The 18,267-nt window shown below is 26.2% G+C and overlaps 1 protein-coding gene across 1 annotated transcript in view; it reads right to left on the bottom strand.

Moving 5' to 3' along the window:
* LOC107443107 (Guanine nucleotide exchange factor subunit Rich) overlaps positions 1-18,267 on the bottom strand; it is a 55,579-nt gene that overhangs the window by 3,609 nt on the left and 33,703 nt on the right. The window contains exons 23-32 of the mRNA XM_071183461.1: positions 17,833-17,957; positions 16,930-17,072; positions 16,714-16,848; positions 16,599-16,635; positions 15,508-15,766; positions 14,697-14,861; positions 13,337-13,455; positions 9,242-9,481; positions 6,669-6,840; positions 3,911-4,099 (exon numbers count right to left, since the gene is read on the bottom strand). Coding sequence (XP_071039562.1) covers positions 3,911-4,099; positions 6,669-6,840; positions 9,242-9,481; positions 13,337-13,455; positions 14,697-14,861; positions 15,508-15,766; positions 16,599-16,635; positions 16,714-16,848; positions 16,930-17,072; positions 17,833-17,957 — 1,584 coding nt within the window. The remainder of the gene's footprint in view (positions 1-3,910; positions 4,100-6,668; positions 6,841-9,241; positions 9,482-13,336; positions 13,456-14,696; positions 14,862-15,507; positions 15,767-16,598; positions 16,636-16,713; positions 16,849-16,929; positions 17,073-17,832; positions 17,958-18,267) is intronic.

Raw genomic sequence — 18,267 nt, 5'->3', positions numbered from 1 at the left:
AAAAAGGGAAAATTAAGCACTTTTTAAAAACACCCAATGAAAAAAGCACCTTCAAGGGCTTTTAAAAAATGAAAATCGAAAATAAGCACCTTTAAGCACTTCTTAAAAACGCTAAGCACCCTGTCACTTCATTTAACCAAGATCAATTTCGATATAACCATGGCCATATCGTAGTAAAGTTCTAATAATTTTAAACGTTGGATTTGTGGGTCCTTGTATGGCATTTACATTGAGATGGATTAAGCGGGGAGGATTCTTGCACTCACATGTGCAACTCGGCTGCATTTTGCGACAGATTTCCGATTTTATGCTTCATCTCCCGCCTTTTAAAATCAAACAGAAAATCTCACAAATTTTTGTTGATTATGGGAACCAATTAATTATTTCTTTATTATTTCAAAATAGTAGAAGAAAATTTTATTACTCTTTCTTATAAATTTCTTTTTTTCACTTTGTCACAGACAAACCTCACACTGTTCTATTTATAGATGAGTACCACAATCCTTGATTTGGGGTTCATTCACTAAATATTTCCATGAGTCTAGAGCAAACAACAATCATAGAGTCTAAACACTTCAACATTTTTCACTTGTTCATAAATTTATTAGGTTTTTTTAGTTTGCTTAATTATTTTTATCTTTGCTAATATGACAATGCTTCTGCTCAGTATACATTTATAAATGATTTTATTGAAATCTAAGGAACACAACTGATAACTTTATGAAATTAAAGATTAACGAGCAGTAATTTTGAATAAATTTTTTTACATAATTTAATGAAGTAATTATTAATTTAATGAGCAACTTTATATTGAATATATTTATAATTGTGCTTAAACGTTTTTAAGGTGGCAAATATAATAAAGTTCTTCCCTAGAAACTAGTTTTGAAAATGATAAATGTTTTTGCATTTTATAATATATATATAGAAAGGGAGAGAGAAAACATGGAAACAAATACGTAAAAGGAGAATCTCATCATGAGTTCACACTATATTATGTAAAAAAAAGTGTTTTCTAATATTGTATTAATATAGCCAAAGCAAAATATATCAATACAATAGTGTGAGGAGCAACAAAAAACTGAAACGTAAATAGAACTTATTAAGCAAAAAATGTGAAATAAAACAACCAAGCAAAAAATAGAAAATAAAAAAAAATCAAGAATATACGGAATAAAACTCAAAATGTAATAAATAAAGCAAGTAGAGAATTCAAATGTACATTTTATTAACATTTTTAAAAAGTGATTTAAAATGTTTTCATAACAAGTTCGCCAGATTACAATATATGAAAATAAAAGCGGAAATAGAGGATGATGAAATCAACTTATGCGTTCATACTTTTTACTAATACACAACAAAAAAATACAAAGCAATATACATAAAAAATTTAGTAAGATAACTCTTGAAGGTACAATGATGTATAAAGGCGAATTAGGAATACAAAATAAATATTTCATACACAGAGCTATTCTTTAAAAACAAATCACCAAAACCATAGGTCAACAAAAAATTTAAAATTTCTCAGAACCAGGGTTAACTTTTTCGGAGACATGTTGTGTAATGAAAAATAGCATAACTGAGTTTTGTTTTTATAAAATAACATCAAAAAAATCTTTATCTTTTGACTTAATATTATTTTAAACTAAATAAAGTAGACAAATGTATGTTTACTTTTAAATGTTTCTAATTAGAATGAACTTTAAAAACCAATTGGAGTACCAGACAAGAAATCAGATGAAATCTGGAAAGTACTATGCTTAACCATAGCAAATGATGAATCCACTGCATTCTATTTAGTGCTGAGACATTTTTATTGATAATTATCTTCATAATATATTTCTTTTGTTTTATGTGTGATTATCCACAAAATAATCAGCAACAGTACATTTATTATTATTTGTAGAAATATCTGAATAATTTCTAGAATTTTCCCTTTTCATTTTTAAATAAAATTTGTAATTATAAAGATCAAAAAATAGAGAAGATGCGTTTTTCCTGTTTAAATCTGACAAGAGGATATTAATTCTAAATGTTATGTTAAAAAAAACTTTTAATTTAATTTATTTATTAAAAAAAATATTCAGGTTTTTAATGCTAAAAATAGCAACTGCAACTCTTTAGCCACAATGGTGACCTAGTAGACTTTTCAACCCCTCATCATAACTCAAATAAAATATTTTGTGATTATTATCATTACAAAAAAGCAATGCAAATATCAAGAAAATACTATACAAACCTTATATGTATATAATCCAAACTAAAATATTAGCAAATTTAGGCTATAAATAAAGTTAAGTTCAGTTTAAAAAGTTCTCCTTATACCCAATTGCATGATGCATAGCCACATTTTTCAACAAAAAATCTCTTAAATTGCAATTTTGATTAGTGGGAAATTCTCATAAATTTTTGTGTTTTTACTAATTATCTTTACAATAGGAAAAATATTTTTGATCAAATTGATGGAATATTACAAGGGTCTAATTATTCATCACTCTGAGCTAACTTATTTTTATATAATTCTGAAAAAAATTATACTCTCAATATTAAATTAGTTTTCAGATTTATTGATGATTTAATTATCTTTAGTTTTCAAAATTATACAATTTTGTTAAATAATATTTAACCCGAATAAATAATATTGCTTCGTAATTATGACGATAATAATTTTATTTTTTTGGATTAAAGTACATAAAAAAGAAGAAATATCTGCAGTTAATTTATACGCTGAAAGAAATGATTTTGAATTTAATATAAATAAACTAATTACATGGAATTCTAGTGTTTCTAAAAACATTTATTTAAATACAATTTGTAATCAAATGAATAAGAACAAAAGAATTTGTTGTAATGTTTATTTACCGAAAAAACAAATAGACGAACCCTTCCAAAATTTAATAAAAAAACAATGGGTATCCAATTAATGTAATTAAATTCTACATAAAATTGTTGAGTGGATTGTATGTCATAATTAAATATTTCTTTGTTAACTAAACTTATATTTTTACCATGTGCAAATCCAATTCAGACAAATCCGTGCACAACGGGTAAATCATGTTTATTTATTTATTAAATAAATGTTAATTTTTTAAAATCAATAAAATTTTATATTTAAATATCAACCTTAATTAATTATAAATTTTAAATGATCCAGTATAATATTAATACCTTGCGCACATCCATTTTTGGGCCAATTTAAGGTAACTAGCAAATCATGTGAACGCAAATTTTTTTTTTTTTTTAAATTTTTTCTTGCAAAATTCATATGCCAAGCTATTACTATTTTTCTAATGAGAGTCATACTGATGATGGAGTATTGTACTTTTTGAAAAATCTTAGATAATGAATAGCAAAATTAAAATATTATTATATTATCACCCTAACATTGACAATGATTTTAATTGTAATGATATTCACAAAATAGGACCAAGTTCTACACAAGGCACAGTTCTGAAGGTTATAACTACCTGAAAGGTGCCAATTATCACATTTTTAAAAGAACTATGAGTAGTGAATTCTAAAAAAAAATTTAAGTTAAATATTTAGTTAAGGATATGTTTTGTTGTTTAAACTTCTGTAAATTCAATTTAAAACAATTTACATACACAGAAATTTTTTCAACTTTTTTGTTATCAAAATCACTTAGTTTTTATAAAAAATAAACATATTAATTAAAGATTTAGTTAAAAATATGTTTTATTGAACAAACACAATTTAAAACAATTTAGACACATAAAAATTCTTTAAAACTTTTTTAAAAAAAAAAATCTAAATTACTGCCTTAAAAAATAAACATATACTGTATGAATATATCAAAAGCAATTCAATTTCAAGCATAATTCAAAAAATTACATACAGAAAATTTCTAAATAAAAGGATTATATTCAATAAAGTATGTTTCCATGATTACCATTCTTTTTCAGCCCACTGTTCAATAGAGGCCATTCCATCCCGTAAGTGTTTTAAAATCTCTGGTAACTGATCAGGCTGCTTCGCCAAATTTACAACACGTATGACACCCATGACATCCCTTAAAACAATGGCAATTAATAGAGACCAATCCAAACAGCCTGCTTCTAATAGCAATTGTAGTAGATACCTGCAACAAAGAAGTCATAAAAATATGTTTCAGACACGTAAAAAATAAAGTCATTTCTGGACATTTTTTAGATAATGTTAAAAAAATAAGACATTTAACTTTATCTTTTTATATTGAGATAAAATGAGAAATATAAATGAACAAAAAAAGTTCGATTCTATAATTTTCATAAAACAAATGTCTCGAAGAGAAAAATCTCTTACCTTGTCTTAGTAATGAAAAAAAAAACTATTTTCAAACATATAAATTAAATAAACATCAGTCACGTGCACAGAGGAGGACCAAGCATTCAACCAGAGATGGGTATCTAATATATGACTAACAATACTATTTATTTCATTATGAATTTAAATTTTTTTAAACAGGTAAATATTTGTATCAAAAAAAATTTTTGGAGAATAAAATGTTTTTAAAACAATCAAATAAGTTTTAAGGTGGTTAAAAAGTGAGCAATATTACAAATAAAATTTAAATTATGTTTAAGGAAAAAATAAAGAAAATTATTTTGTTGGAAATAATTCATCTTTTACCAAGTCTTAATTTAGTTATGAGAACCACGAATATTGTAAAAAAATGGGAGAAACTTTGAGGCCAACTAACTACAAAAAATACAAGTAAAAATTATAATGACAAATGGACACCTATATTTATATTGGTATGACGACTATACACATATGCAAGTAGCTCCTACGAAAGATATACATACATGCATACACACATATATATATATATATGTATACATACATATATGTATATACATACATATATGTATATACATACATATATGTACATACATGCAAATATATTTATACAGTGGAACTATTGCCAATACTAAACTATGCCAGATTTTACGTTACCCATTTTGAGAATAGCCTGTTGTATATATTTTTCTAACAGAACAAAAAATTTTTTTTTCGTAAGATACTTGTTTATTTTCTATTTATAGCTTTTCTGGCATTCTTTCTATATTATAGTCTGTTTGTCTATGAGAGGAGATTTCCCCCTTGTGTCAAAATCAGAAGGATGGTGGATTGGGCAAAACACAGGAAGGGTCGTTAAAGGAAGTATGGGAGATTAAATCACAAAATTTAAGAGCAGAATTTTTTCCAGCAAGTTTCAACCTTTAAATCTTAGAATTACCCAATCATTTCAAACGCATTACACTAAACAACTGACTAGATAATAGTTTCTTTTTCCTTATTTCAATGACTTACAAGATGCTTCTAAAGCAAAAAAAAAAAAATAATAAAAAAAATAATGCTCTGGAAGCTCAACATTTCCCTTCTAGAGAGTAAGACAGTGTCCACTAAAATGCATTACAAATGGGTTTAATAAAGCTTCTCGGGGTTAATTGGATCTCTGTATCCAATGGGAACATTGGCCCTTCAGAATAAAATTTGGTAGCAGATCTTCCTAAGTTGATAACGCGTAGATATCAACTACAATATATATCCCATATTTTCAATTCCTTCAGTATCTGATTTTATGCCCACTCCCGATGATAGTTATGAAAACCAGCAAAAAATAAAATAAAAAATGTCAGGGGATATACCCACAACTGATCTAGAATTTGAAAGCATAAAAATCTCTGAAACATTTGCGAATGTAAATTTGCAAAAAATGATAAGTATCAAGAGGGATATTGTTGAATTTGTATCTAAAAGAAAAAAATACGTAAAAATTACATATTTTTTTCAGTAGTTCATATTGTAAGTGTGGATTTTTGAAAAATATACTTACATTTTTTTAAAACTCCAATTTAACATTATCCCGCTTTGTGCGTTTTTAATGCGTCTGATTTATGCGTCTTATTAAATATAAAATCGAGGCTTCACAATCGGTATATATATATATATGTATGAATGTGTGTATATATATTTATATANATCGTCATACACATATATATACATATATATATACATATATATATACATACATATATATATATTTATATATATATATACACATATATATTTATTTGTGAACTTTATTTCTTTTTTTAATTTTTTTTAAACTTTAATTTTTCTTCTACTTTATTAGCATAATTCCCTAGGAATTGTGCCAAAAAAACTCAAATTAGAGACGAAGAATTATCATGGTTAGGACCCTTGATCAGTATCAAATGCCAGTACCACACTTTTTAAGGTCAGTTGGGAACTGCTGATGCATAATTCCATTTTTCAGTAAGATATTTCTGTGATTACACTTCTCCTTTAAAGGGCTTCTAATAGAGGTGTTTGCCCAAGGCATCCACACGTCACTGACAATATACATAGAATTGATGACTGAATAGCGATAAAAATGAAGTGATAGTTCCTTAATTTCACTGTAATATATATTATATGCTACTCAGTTCATAAACAAAAAAAAAATTCAGATATAAAAAATTATATAACTATTCAGCATTGTATACCAAAACTTTTTTTGGATATAAGATTTAACAAATATTTTTTCTCAAATTTTTGAAATTTAATTTCACTAGCTTTAATTGTAGCCTGTTATTATTTTACAATAAATACTTTATACCATTTACAACTTATAAAACAATTCACATATAAAAACAAATCACCTTAATTGTACTTCAGTTTCTAATGGGCCTTTACTAATTAGATCTTCTGGAACATTTTCCAATTCCAGGGATGAAGGTAATGATGAAAAATTTTCTTCGTCAAATGTGTTCAGACTGTCATCTGTCCATAAAGAGCTGTTTTCTGAGACATCTAGGGTTAATAAGCTGCTTTCTAAAAGTAATTTAAAAACTAGTTTATACTCACTAAGTTTGGAAGTTATCTGAATTAGCAGTTTGTATGATTTTAAATTATAAAAATTACAGTAAAAAAATATATTTCAAAATTTACTGAGATTGAATATTGAAGAAAAAATATTGAATTAATTACATGCTTGTTAGGAATGAAACTGATATATATCCAGCTTTTAAAATGTTAAACTATCCGATATACAACTTTTTCTTTTATTTAACCATTTAGTTGTCAAAAATTTGGTGCAAGACATGCTTACTTTTTCCCTCACAGATAACTTCTTTTTAATGTCATCCAATAAAAAAAAACATCATTCCGTGTAACAAACTACAAATTTTCAACTCTGCTGCTTGTCTATTTGAAACCCAAGAAAATGACAAGGAAATAGAACACAACATTACAGGAACAAGCATTGAGACAAATCCTCTAGTGTGGATAATTTCTGAATAAAAATCCAATTGCCACTCTTTAAATTTTTTTTTGAATTTGTTGAATGTAATAAAGAGGCAACAGCTTAAAAGTTTTTTAAAATACATTGCATAATACTAAATTTAAACGAATTTTGTGATTTTGGAAGAAAAAAAAAAATTAAAATAAATCAGTCTTACAAATAAAAATTATTGAATTACCTGTCTGTTAATGTCTCAAAATTTAAGTATTCTTTGAACATTTAATTTGGTTCAGTTCTTACTAAAAGCTAATCTGAAGCCTAAATATTCAGTTGAAAACTAAAATTGATTTCAACATTTTTAATTAAAAAAGTTTTTTTTTATAATTTTGAATGTAGTCAAACATTTTTTTAAAAAAGGCAATTAGTGGTAGATCATCAGTTCACGATTGCAAAAATCTATTGATTATTTATTTTTTTAACTGGATTAAAATAATTTTAAATAAATTATACATACAATCTCTATCACATCAAAACAGTAAAATAAGTGGATACCACAAAATTTAATTATTTTTAAATTTAATTAATCAATTTTTTTCATCCTTAATTTATCTTAGAGCTCTAAAAATTCTGAACAGCAAATCAAGACAAATAAACAAATGAAGAAAAAATCACTTCTGTGAAATTTGTGCTAAGCCCAAACTTATTATATAAAATTTTTGTAACTTAAAAATGTAATTAATTACTTAAAAATTTAATCAAATATTAAAGGGAGATAAAAGGTTATCTGTCACTAATTTTATGAAATTAAGACTTGAATAACAACTAGAAATTTTTTGTTTGAATCTAATAATACAAAAATTAAAAACGCTGAATTTTTTTTTTTTATTGGGTGAAAATTTATCGATAAGTTGAATCTGGACAAATAAGGCAAAAATTAGTCCCATTTGTGTAACATTGGGATGAAAACCTTCAACTTTAAACAAATAGTAAGGTGAATCTAGCCATGTAGCCTGTGATTCTTAACTTACCTTAATTATAGGATAAATGCAAGTCCTATGCACTTAATGAATAAGTGAATTATCACTAGAATTGTTACCTTGTTAATGCTATTTATTTACATAAATTTACTCAATAAACTTGATAGCTAAATGTTTAGAAATTTGAATGTTACGGAGCAAAAACACATTTTTTTTTATGTTGTGGCAAAAATATGGAGCACTTTTCTTTATTGGCACTTTTATATACATAAGCAATTAATTACACACTTTCCACAAGTGAAATTATTTTTAACTAGTTTTTCAGCAGCCAAACAAGCAATGGGATCCATGTTTTTTTTCTCCTTGGTTTCAAAATTACAATACTTAATTTTTTTATAGTAAGTATTTAAATCCTACAAAGATTACTTTTAGAAAATAAATGTACAGAGTGCAGGAAAAAAAAAAGCAAATACTTTTAATAACTTCAGCTCCAATGATGGAATTTTCATGAACTGAAACTCAATATTTATGATTTCAAGACTTAATCTTAAATATGTGAATTAATTTGTGTAGATGATATTTTAGTTAATGAAAATAGAAACAAATACGTATTTTCCATGGAATAACCTACAATATCTATTAAATCATAATACCAATTTTTGATGGATTTTGATTCCTTATTCTCAAAATATAAGGGGCTGCAGTAGCAACAGGAAAACAGGGTCTTGAAAATTTGTACCCCTTATATTAATTTTAAATTTTGTGCTGATTTTGCTCTATCTAAGCTAATAAAAGGAAAATTTTTGCACACAATTATAAAACTTTTTTTATCCAAAGATAATTCAAATAAAAAATTATTTTACAATTATTTATTAATTTTTTTTGTGTGTGTGGCGATTATGAATAGCATGTACAACCATACAAACTAATTGAATTAAATAAATAATAATTAAGTACTTGATTTTACATTTTAATAACTGATTTAAGAAAAAGAATTTTTAAAAGACGTAGTTACCTTTTTGTTTTGGGGCAAGTTTAGCTTCAATAGTTTGGTCAGACACTCGATCCAAATTTGCATTGAGTTTACTGGGAGGAATTCCAAAAGAATTCTTTATTTTATCAGAGGGATTAATTCTGCAACCATTGTCTTGCATGTCCTTATAATTAACTTCATTTAGTTTATGATAAGTAGAATTAGATTTAAAACCTGACTCTGTGATGACAGATTTATAATCCAAAAAATTGTGCATTAAATCTGGAAAAAGAAAAATTTATTAAATCTAACAAATTATTATTATTTACATATGCAACAAATATTCCATTCAATTCAGTTTATTAGAGAAGATATTAAGTTATAAGCATTCGTTTTTATCATCATTACACAAACATTTTAACACAAGGACATTATTAAATACCATCTAAAAGGACACAGGTATTACACAGCTTGAAATTTTTTTTTAAATATTTAGCTCTAAGTAGCATTCTGTTTTCTAGAGAAATTCTCAATTTCTTCAATTAATATGTTTAATTCATTTTTTTTAAACTATTACAAATTTTAATTTTAATTGAAGCTTTTTTTACCAAATTTGCATTGAGTTTACTAGTAGGAATATTAATAGAATTCCTAATTTTATCAGATGAATGAATTCTGCAACCATTGTCTTCATGCCATAATTAAATTCAGTTAGTTTATGATAAATAGAATTAGATATAAAGTCTGACTCAATGATGACTGATTTATAATCCAAAAAATTGTGCAATAAATCTGGAAGAAAAAAAATTATTAAATCTAATAATTCCCTGTTATTTATATATGAAACACATATTCTATTCAATTAAGTTTATTAGAGAAGATATTAAGTTATTAAAATCATTATTATAAAAATGATTCTAACTAAATGACATTATTAATTAAAATTTGAAAGGGTACTGGTATTAACACATTGCTTGAAAAATATTTCGTTAAAGATTTAGTTCTTAAAGTAACATTTTGTTCTCTAAAGAAATATTTAATTTCTTTACAATAATAAGCTTAATTCATTATATTTTCGTTTCACTAATTAAACTCGTAAAAATCTTTATTGGAACTGAACTTAATGTTAAATAAAATAGATTTCAAGCCGGTATTTTTTCCTTAACCTTTTTTTCTAGTAAACTTTTACAAAACGAATAAAAGTTATAATTTGTAGAGTAAATTCTAATTTACTCTTTAGATGATCAGAATAACTCATTTTGATCTGATGGTATGATTTTATTAACTGAACTACAAATTTTAAAATTGGTTAAGTGAAAAATTTGAATGTAAAGATAGATTACATTTTAACTTTAGAGTAAATACAGCTGAAAAATCCCTTATATGGAATCGTCAAGACTTTGGCAAGTCCGTAAAATAGATGTTTTGGATTATAGGTAAAGAAACATCACAACATGCATCCGTCAATAAAAAAAAATAATAAACCATCAATAATTAACGTCAATTTCACACAGCAACGTTCTCTTATAGGTTAAAAAATAAATAAAGCTGCAGACGATAAGAACTTTCTCTTTCATAAATAAAGACATGTTTTTCTCTCCCTCCCCCCATCCTCCATTTCCTGTGCAGAATTCGCTGGGCAGATAATCAGAAAAAAATAATATTAAAATAAAGCCTCATGTTCTAAAAGTAAATTAATTCAATTTAATAAAAAAATAATATAAAACAAAGAACAAAATCTAGTAGATTTTGTTAAGAAAACAATTTATACCTAACTTAAAGGGAAACAAAGCTTGCCTGCAGGTGTTTTTTTCAAACTCTAATAATATTTAGCTATATTAGTATTCATTGCTTATTCTTCTTAACCAAGTTTTTTTTTTCTTTAACTACTCTCATCTTTTGAACACATCTTACAGTCTGTTTATTGAATAGATATCTGAAAAGCAGCAAGAAATTTTTTCTTAAATATCCTTTTTAACAGATTGAATATATATATATATATATATATATATTAAATATGTAACTTAAGCCATTTGTAATTTCAAAATTATCATTCATTATTTATATTCTGAAATAAAATAATAAAAACCACACTATATAATTATAAAGTTACATATTTACATTTGAACTGAGTGGAAATTTAAACTTAAAATTTTTTCCCCTTATAATATTAANTCCTCCAGAAAAGAACACGATCTGGTAGCTGGGTTCTGAAATACTTGTACTATTTGCTGGAGAGGGATTAGTGCTAATCAAGCAACGTCAAGCCTAGTTCCCATTCTTCGCAAATAAATTCAACTTTCATCTCCGTGACGTAAGAGATACAAGTATTCTCTCTGAGCAGCTCATGACTTGTGTACTTGATATATTATGCTGCGTGACCATGCGTGGAATGTTTAGCATTTCTTAACTAAATGTAATTTTCTTAATCGATCATTACGTAAATATAAAATGATTTCTTTAAAATCTTAATCGGTATGGATTATTTATTCAAATTATAATTAATGTCAAAAATGTAAGAAAACACTCAAAACCAGCAGATTAGACATTCAAAGGATTACATAGTGGTGCATTTATTGAAATGGTTGGTAAATATATACAGTGGAACCCGCTTAAGAAGTCTTTTTAAGAGACTAGAAAGAAATGACTTATTAAACGGGATAACTTCTTAAATGGTTGAAGGTTAAAAATACACAAATTTTTCGCTTTACCAATTGCTAAAATCGGTAATTTTTCTGTACCATTTATACTACCCCCACCTTAAAGTATCAAATGTTCTTTTTTTTTACTGTTTTTTCCTACATGGCAGCGTTCACCTTTTAATGCATAAGTTTTATCGGGATTGAAAATATTGAAAAACAATCCACATTTCTCCATGTTAAAGTGCAGTTCATACTTCATCAGGCTCTCCAACTTTCATTTACAGTGGACACAATGTCCAAGCGATTTCCCACATTCTTATCAGTTTCATTGTTCATCTAAAGTTTCACATTCCTTTGCTCACACCTGTTCCCGATGAAACACCTTTTGTGTAATGGGGGAGCAAGGAAGGCCTGCGGTCTTTGTTAATTTTGCATAGTTCATGTATCTGTTTATGTCACAGAAATGTAAAACTAGATAAGACATTTTAAGTATAAAGTTTAATAAAAATGAAGAAAATTGCAAGCGCGTGAAAACTTATTAACCAGGAAAAAAACTTCTTACAAAGGTAAATTTATTAGGTATATTATTAGGTACATTATATTATTAGGTTTTTTAAAAAAATAACTTCTTATGCGGGAAAACTTTTTAAGTGGGAACTTCTTAAACATATTTCACTGTATATATATATATATCCTTGAAAAGGCTTATTTTGATTGTAAAATTTGATAGACATTTCTGGTAAACAGACATCCGGATATGGGACTTAATACTATAGTGTATTTTCGTTGAAATACCATGAAAAAATAATGAAGATCATAATAAAGAGTTCAATTAAAATACAGGCACTGATTGTGGATATGAATTTCAAGCTAAATAATTAGAAAGAGTCAAGTTTTTTAAACTGAAATGGATAAAATTTTGCAGATCTTCAAATTACTTTCCAAGAAAGGATATTACAATAATAAAAATCTCCCAAAATTTTAGGTTGTTTCACAAGAAATGAACTTATATAATATTTTTTGAAATCACAGCAGACAACATTTTTTTTAAAAATAAATATTTTATCAACCTTAATGCACTTTTGTTGTAGATTGCAAGGCAATAAAGCATTATGTCATTTGAACAGAACAACTATGATTTAAAGAGAATGACCTGAAGAAAAAACTGATTGGATAACCCGTTTGGAAAAATTAAAATCCTTAAAAATAAATAAATAATAGTTTAGAGATTATAGATGCATAAATTTTATTTATGGAACATTATGCAACATAATTTTTCACTTTTCACTAAAAAGCAATAATGGATATATATATATATATATATATATTTCCTGGCAATTTCATATATAGTTAAAAGCTTTCATATAATAAAAAATATCAACTAAGAAACTAAGTGAAGGAATCTATTTAAATATTGTTGGTTATAAGAAAAAATGTTATTATATTAAAGTACTTCTATTAAAGAGTACCTTTTCCAACAAATATACATACATACCTGCATTTTTATTTAAGTTATTTGTACAAAGTACAGATGATAAGGGAAATGGCCATTGAAAGTCTTGATGGAGTGTAAACAAAGCTCGGAGAAAATCATCAACGTGAGCAGCCTGGTCCCTAAATTATTAAACAAATTGTTTGAAAATTAGAGATAAAAATACAAAATGCCACATCTTTATTGTATCGTTTCTATGTAAATATAATTTACAGAAAAATTTGAATGCAGTAGGTAACATAATTAATTTGCTTGTGCTTTAAATTTAAGATGAAAAAAACTATTTTTTTTTTGCATTTTTACAGCAAATTTCACTATTTAACATTGATATCACATTGCATAACAAACAGGCTTAGGACCATACTATTCAATAAAAAGGCAGTGCACGGAAAGAAAAAAAATCACACATTAATTAGTGATCAGTGGCAGTTAAGATTGAGGCTCAATTTCTTGAGACAGTCAAAATAAAGGGATTGAATCATTGAAAGGCAGTAAATACATGTCTTACTATTGGGTATATATATAATAGCTTCAGAGAACAATAATATAATTGCAATAAAACATTATGTAAATGTTAGGTATGTTAAATTTATCGAAAAATTACAGTATGGTTAAAATTAAAATATAACCTTTTGAGATTAAAAATCAAGATTCAACTTTGAATAATGCACTTTTAATTCATTCATTTATTTTTTTGGCAAAGGACTCTGAATTTGAGTTTTCAGTCAAAAAATAATTTACATATAGCTTATTTATCATTAACATATTATGAAAAAATTACCAAAATAAGTTAATGTGGGAATAATGTGGGGTTTCCATAAAACAAATCCACAATTTTTCATTCTTCTGAAAGCAGAAAAGTTACACAAAAGAGACATTTTAATGCATTTTTGACCAGTAGTTTAACAGCTAATGTTTTAATCTCAATCTTTATTTTTCCAGAAACCACAGAAGCACTACTGGAAAACTTTTCACACAATTTATACATCATTTTTTAAAAGCAATACTAATAGTTTGATGGATAAAGATCAATCTCATCAATGTTACAACACATTTTAATAGTAACAAATAAGTAAGAATTTAAATTATAACAATATTTGAAATAATCCTAAAACATGAAATAATTTAAAAGTGAAAATTGAAAAGCACGCAACAAATCTAGAACACAAAATAATAAAGTGAAAAATTAAGAGTAAGAAAGAAATGTAGATTTATTAAAATTTCTGAAGATTTAACTTCTATTTTAAGAAAAATCAGAAATCTTAACAAAACAAAGAGTTATAGGGTCTTTAAACATAAAAGATTAACAATAAGTTGAAAAAAAAACTTAAGATTTATAGGGAAAAACAAACAAGACACTGACCTTTCCTTAGTAAAGAATGTAACTAAATGAAAATCAAGATGAGCTGCAAAATATCCTAAATCTTTCAGTTTTCCACAACTGAGCAGCTTCCGAGCATGCCCTACTAATAGAGCATCTATGAAAAATTCATCCTGATTCGGCTTTTCCTTATGTTCAGATATTCTCCTAAAATAACATAAGAATAATTAACAGAAATTTTTCTATGTTGTTTGCTATGGAGAATTTGATATCTAATTGCTGGCAAAATGCAAAATATTGACATTTGTACTTACAAAAATGCAGAATATATATTAATGAAGTTTTAATATTTGATAGATCAAAACTTTTTTAAATACCATTTCTCTGATTTTTTTTTATCAATGCATTAAAATAAAGAAATCTTACTTATATCTATGCAAAAAAATACTTATCATATGCTTGAAGCAAACATTGAATTTTTTAAAATAGAAAATGCTAAAACAGATTTAAAATTTATTGGGAATGTATGTAATTTTTTAAAACTGAAGATTCCAAGTAAAAAAAAAAGTGAGACCTAAATAGCTAAGGGTTCAAAATTAATGATGATCGGTTGGACAAAGGCGACTGAAATTTGACTAGAATCATAATAAAAGAATTATCAGTGGTTCCCTAGACCAGCAATCAGTGTAAAGTGTGATATGCTGTTTTGATTTTCAGTTTCCTGTTTTGATGTTTTTGGACACAAAATAGCACATTACATATTAATTGAGACTTGTCTTCTGGAACAGTGGCTGAATTTTCTGAATTTCTACACCTGAATAATAGTATATTTGCAACATTTAAAAAATCATACCTTCTCCTAGGAATGTTATGTGGCTCACTAATTGTTCTTGTAATATCTTGATGTTGAATTCGTGACGATTTATCTTGAATTGCAGAAGCCAATTTTTGGGAAACAGTTGTACTTTGAGATCTAGTTCTACTTAATGAGACAGTTCCTAATACAAAGGACAGATCATCTTCTGTTGGACTTACAGGGGGTGTAGAATGAGGTATACCGTACTTATTTGGTAAATTAAAGGAACGAGGAATCATTTCATTATCTTTGGGGTCTGAAAAAGAAACATGCTGAATATTAATTTATCATAAAGAGTAATAGATCAAACTCACACATACAAATATAAAAATTTTGATTTATTTCAAGATCATCTTAGTCTTCAACATTTGTTGTTTGTTACTGGCCTCAGGATCAGGGAATGCATTTGTAAATTACTTGTTCAAAATTTTGAGGATGCTCAGATCCAGAGATAAGTTTTCTCTCAGTTTTTAGATAGGTTAAATCATCTTCATTGAAAAAATATAGCGTTGGCATCACAATTCCATTACGTAACGGAATCCAATTATAAATCGAGAAATAAAATAAATCTTCTACTTAATTACACCAGTTGCATCATTGAAATTAAAAATTGCCAAAAGATGATCATTTTTCCCATCAAAATTCAATTAGATTACTATGCTGGACTTTCTTTAAATTCTTATTTCCAGTTAAATATGTTTAACAATTAACTAATTTTGATATGATTTAGAAATCTTTGAGTTTAAAGTGTTTAGTTTTTATCATTTTACCAATGTACATTCATAGGAACTTGAAATGTATTTTTTTAATTTAAATTATAGCATTTATTTACCCAAAAAAGCACAAAGCATTAAAGCAATTAAATGCAGTAACTTGAATTAAATATAACAACAGCCAAACATGGATAAACAAAATAATTTTATAATTCAAAATTTATTCAAGGCAAAAAAAAATTTTTTTTTGTTCAAGAAAATTATGAATAAATGGAAGAAAAATAATTCCATAACAATTTTTAAAAAAATAGAATTAATAAACCCTTAAAGAGTAAATATGTAAGTCCAATTAAAATTAAAGGTGAATAAACTTACCAATTGCTTTTAAGAATCTCACAAGTTCATTTGCCAGCTAAAAATTGAGATATTCATGCTTTATTATTTTTTAAGGAAATATAAAATAAACAATATAAATAATAAAAATCTTTACCTCCCATTTGCCAGCTTCAAGTGATGAATCTAATAAAAATGTAGCATGCTGTTGACTTACTGATGACAGTTCCAAATTTTGTAAAATTATCAGATAAGATGCAGCTGTGTCCAACTGACCTTGATTTAAGCACGCCTGTAAAAAAATTTCTATAAATTTGCAAAAAAGTAACAGAAATAAATTAATCACTAATATTTTAATTTATAAAATAATTACTTGAAAAAGATTTTTTGGGTTTCCAACAGCTGAAAAGAGGTAAGGCCATAGTGCTAACTCTGTCTTTCTAGCACACTGAACAACTGTTTGAAGAAAAACTGGAAATTCTTGAATGAAATCAATAACTCTTGGTAGCAGAGCATCTGATAGAGAAAATGATTGAAACGATTAATTCTTTTTAAAATAAAATAGTTAATAGTGAATCATAAATAAACACAAGTTATACTATCAGAAAATAAAGTACGTTCAATAACAAATACCAAATCTGAACATAGCTACTATTGTCAATCTGAATGTTATTTTTATTTTATTTAACCTTATTTCCTTTATCAGGGGTGATTGTGAACCCAAGTCAAAATTTCAGAAAATTTCTCGAGTTAAAAAAAAAACGGTTTAAATTGAAAAATTAGAAAAAAATTTAAACAAGGTTTGTTTTCTCCTTTTTCTCAACATTTCTTACTTTTCCTAAAATGTATTTAAAATTTTACACATACCTATGATGACCTGGAGAAGTAATTAAAATTTACAAATATATCTTTCTTTCTTGAGTTTGTGATTATAACAACTATTAACTGATAAAAAATAAATATTAATCATGAATATAAGCTTATAAAGTATCTCTCTGGCTCTCCCTTACAAACAAATAAAATAAACTGTGTGTTTAAGTTCCACCTTTAAAAATTTGATTTCTGCAAACTTCTGTGATCAATGATTTTTTTAAACGTCTGGACTTTCGATCTCCGGAAACTTCCGGATCACTGTTAGCGAAAAATCCGGATTTTTCCGGAGCACAATTAGCCCTGCTTTACGTTTGTTTTTTTGGTTATACCACAAAATCCTCACCTCTTACTTGCATGATATTTTAAAAGCCCCTTATCTTTAAATAAAACTATAAAACATTACCAGGAATTGGATCAGATGAAGTTGCCTCTTCTTCAAGAATTTCATGTAAAAGTAATTCTAAGGAGTGTGGAAAATATGGTAGGGTTGAACAGCTTCGAGCAATTTCCCATGCATGGTACCCTAAACTAATATAATCAAAATATGTGGTTAGTTATTAAGAAAAGGATAAATAAAAAGTATTATATAATAAACTATTAATAAGTTATTTATTAATATATATGAAAAAATATGGTTTTTAATAACGCTTGAAATACAAAGTAAAAAATACAGTTTTAACAGCAAAAGAATAACAGAATAATTCTTTAGAATTTAAGTATTTATTGTTGTTGTAGTTCATTTTTACGTCGCACTAGAGCTGCACAATGGGTCATTGGCGACGGTCTGGGAAACATCCCTGAGGATGATCCGAAGACATGCCATCACCATTTTGATACT

Source organism: Parasteatoda tepidariorum, chromosome 7, assembly GCF_043381705.1.
Source record: "Parasteatoda tepidariorum isolate YZ-2023 chromosome 7, CAS_Ptep_4.0, whole genome shotgun sequence".
Classification (NCBI taxonomy): Eukaryota; Metazoa; Arthropoda; class Arachnida; order Araneae; family Theridiidae; genus Parasteatoda; species Parasteatoda tepidariorum.
The sequence above is the reverse complement of the archived record's forward strand: the minus strand, read 5'-3'. Positions and strand labels throughout refer to the sequence as shown.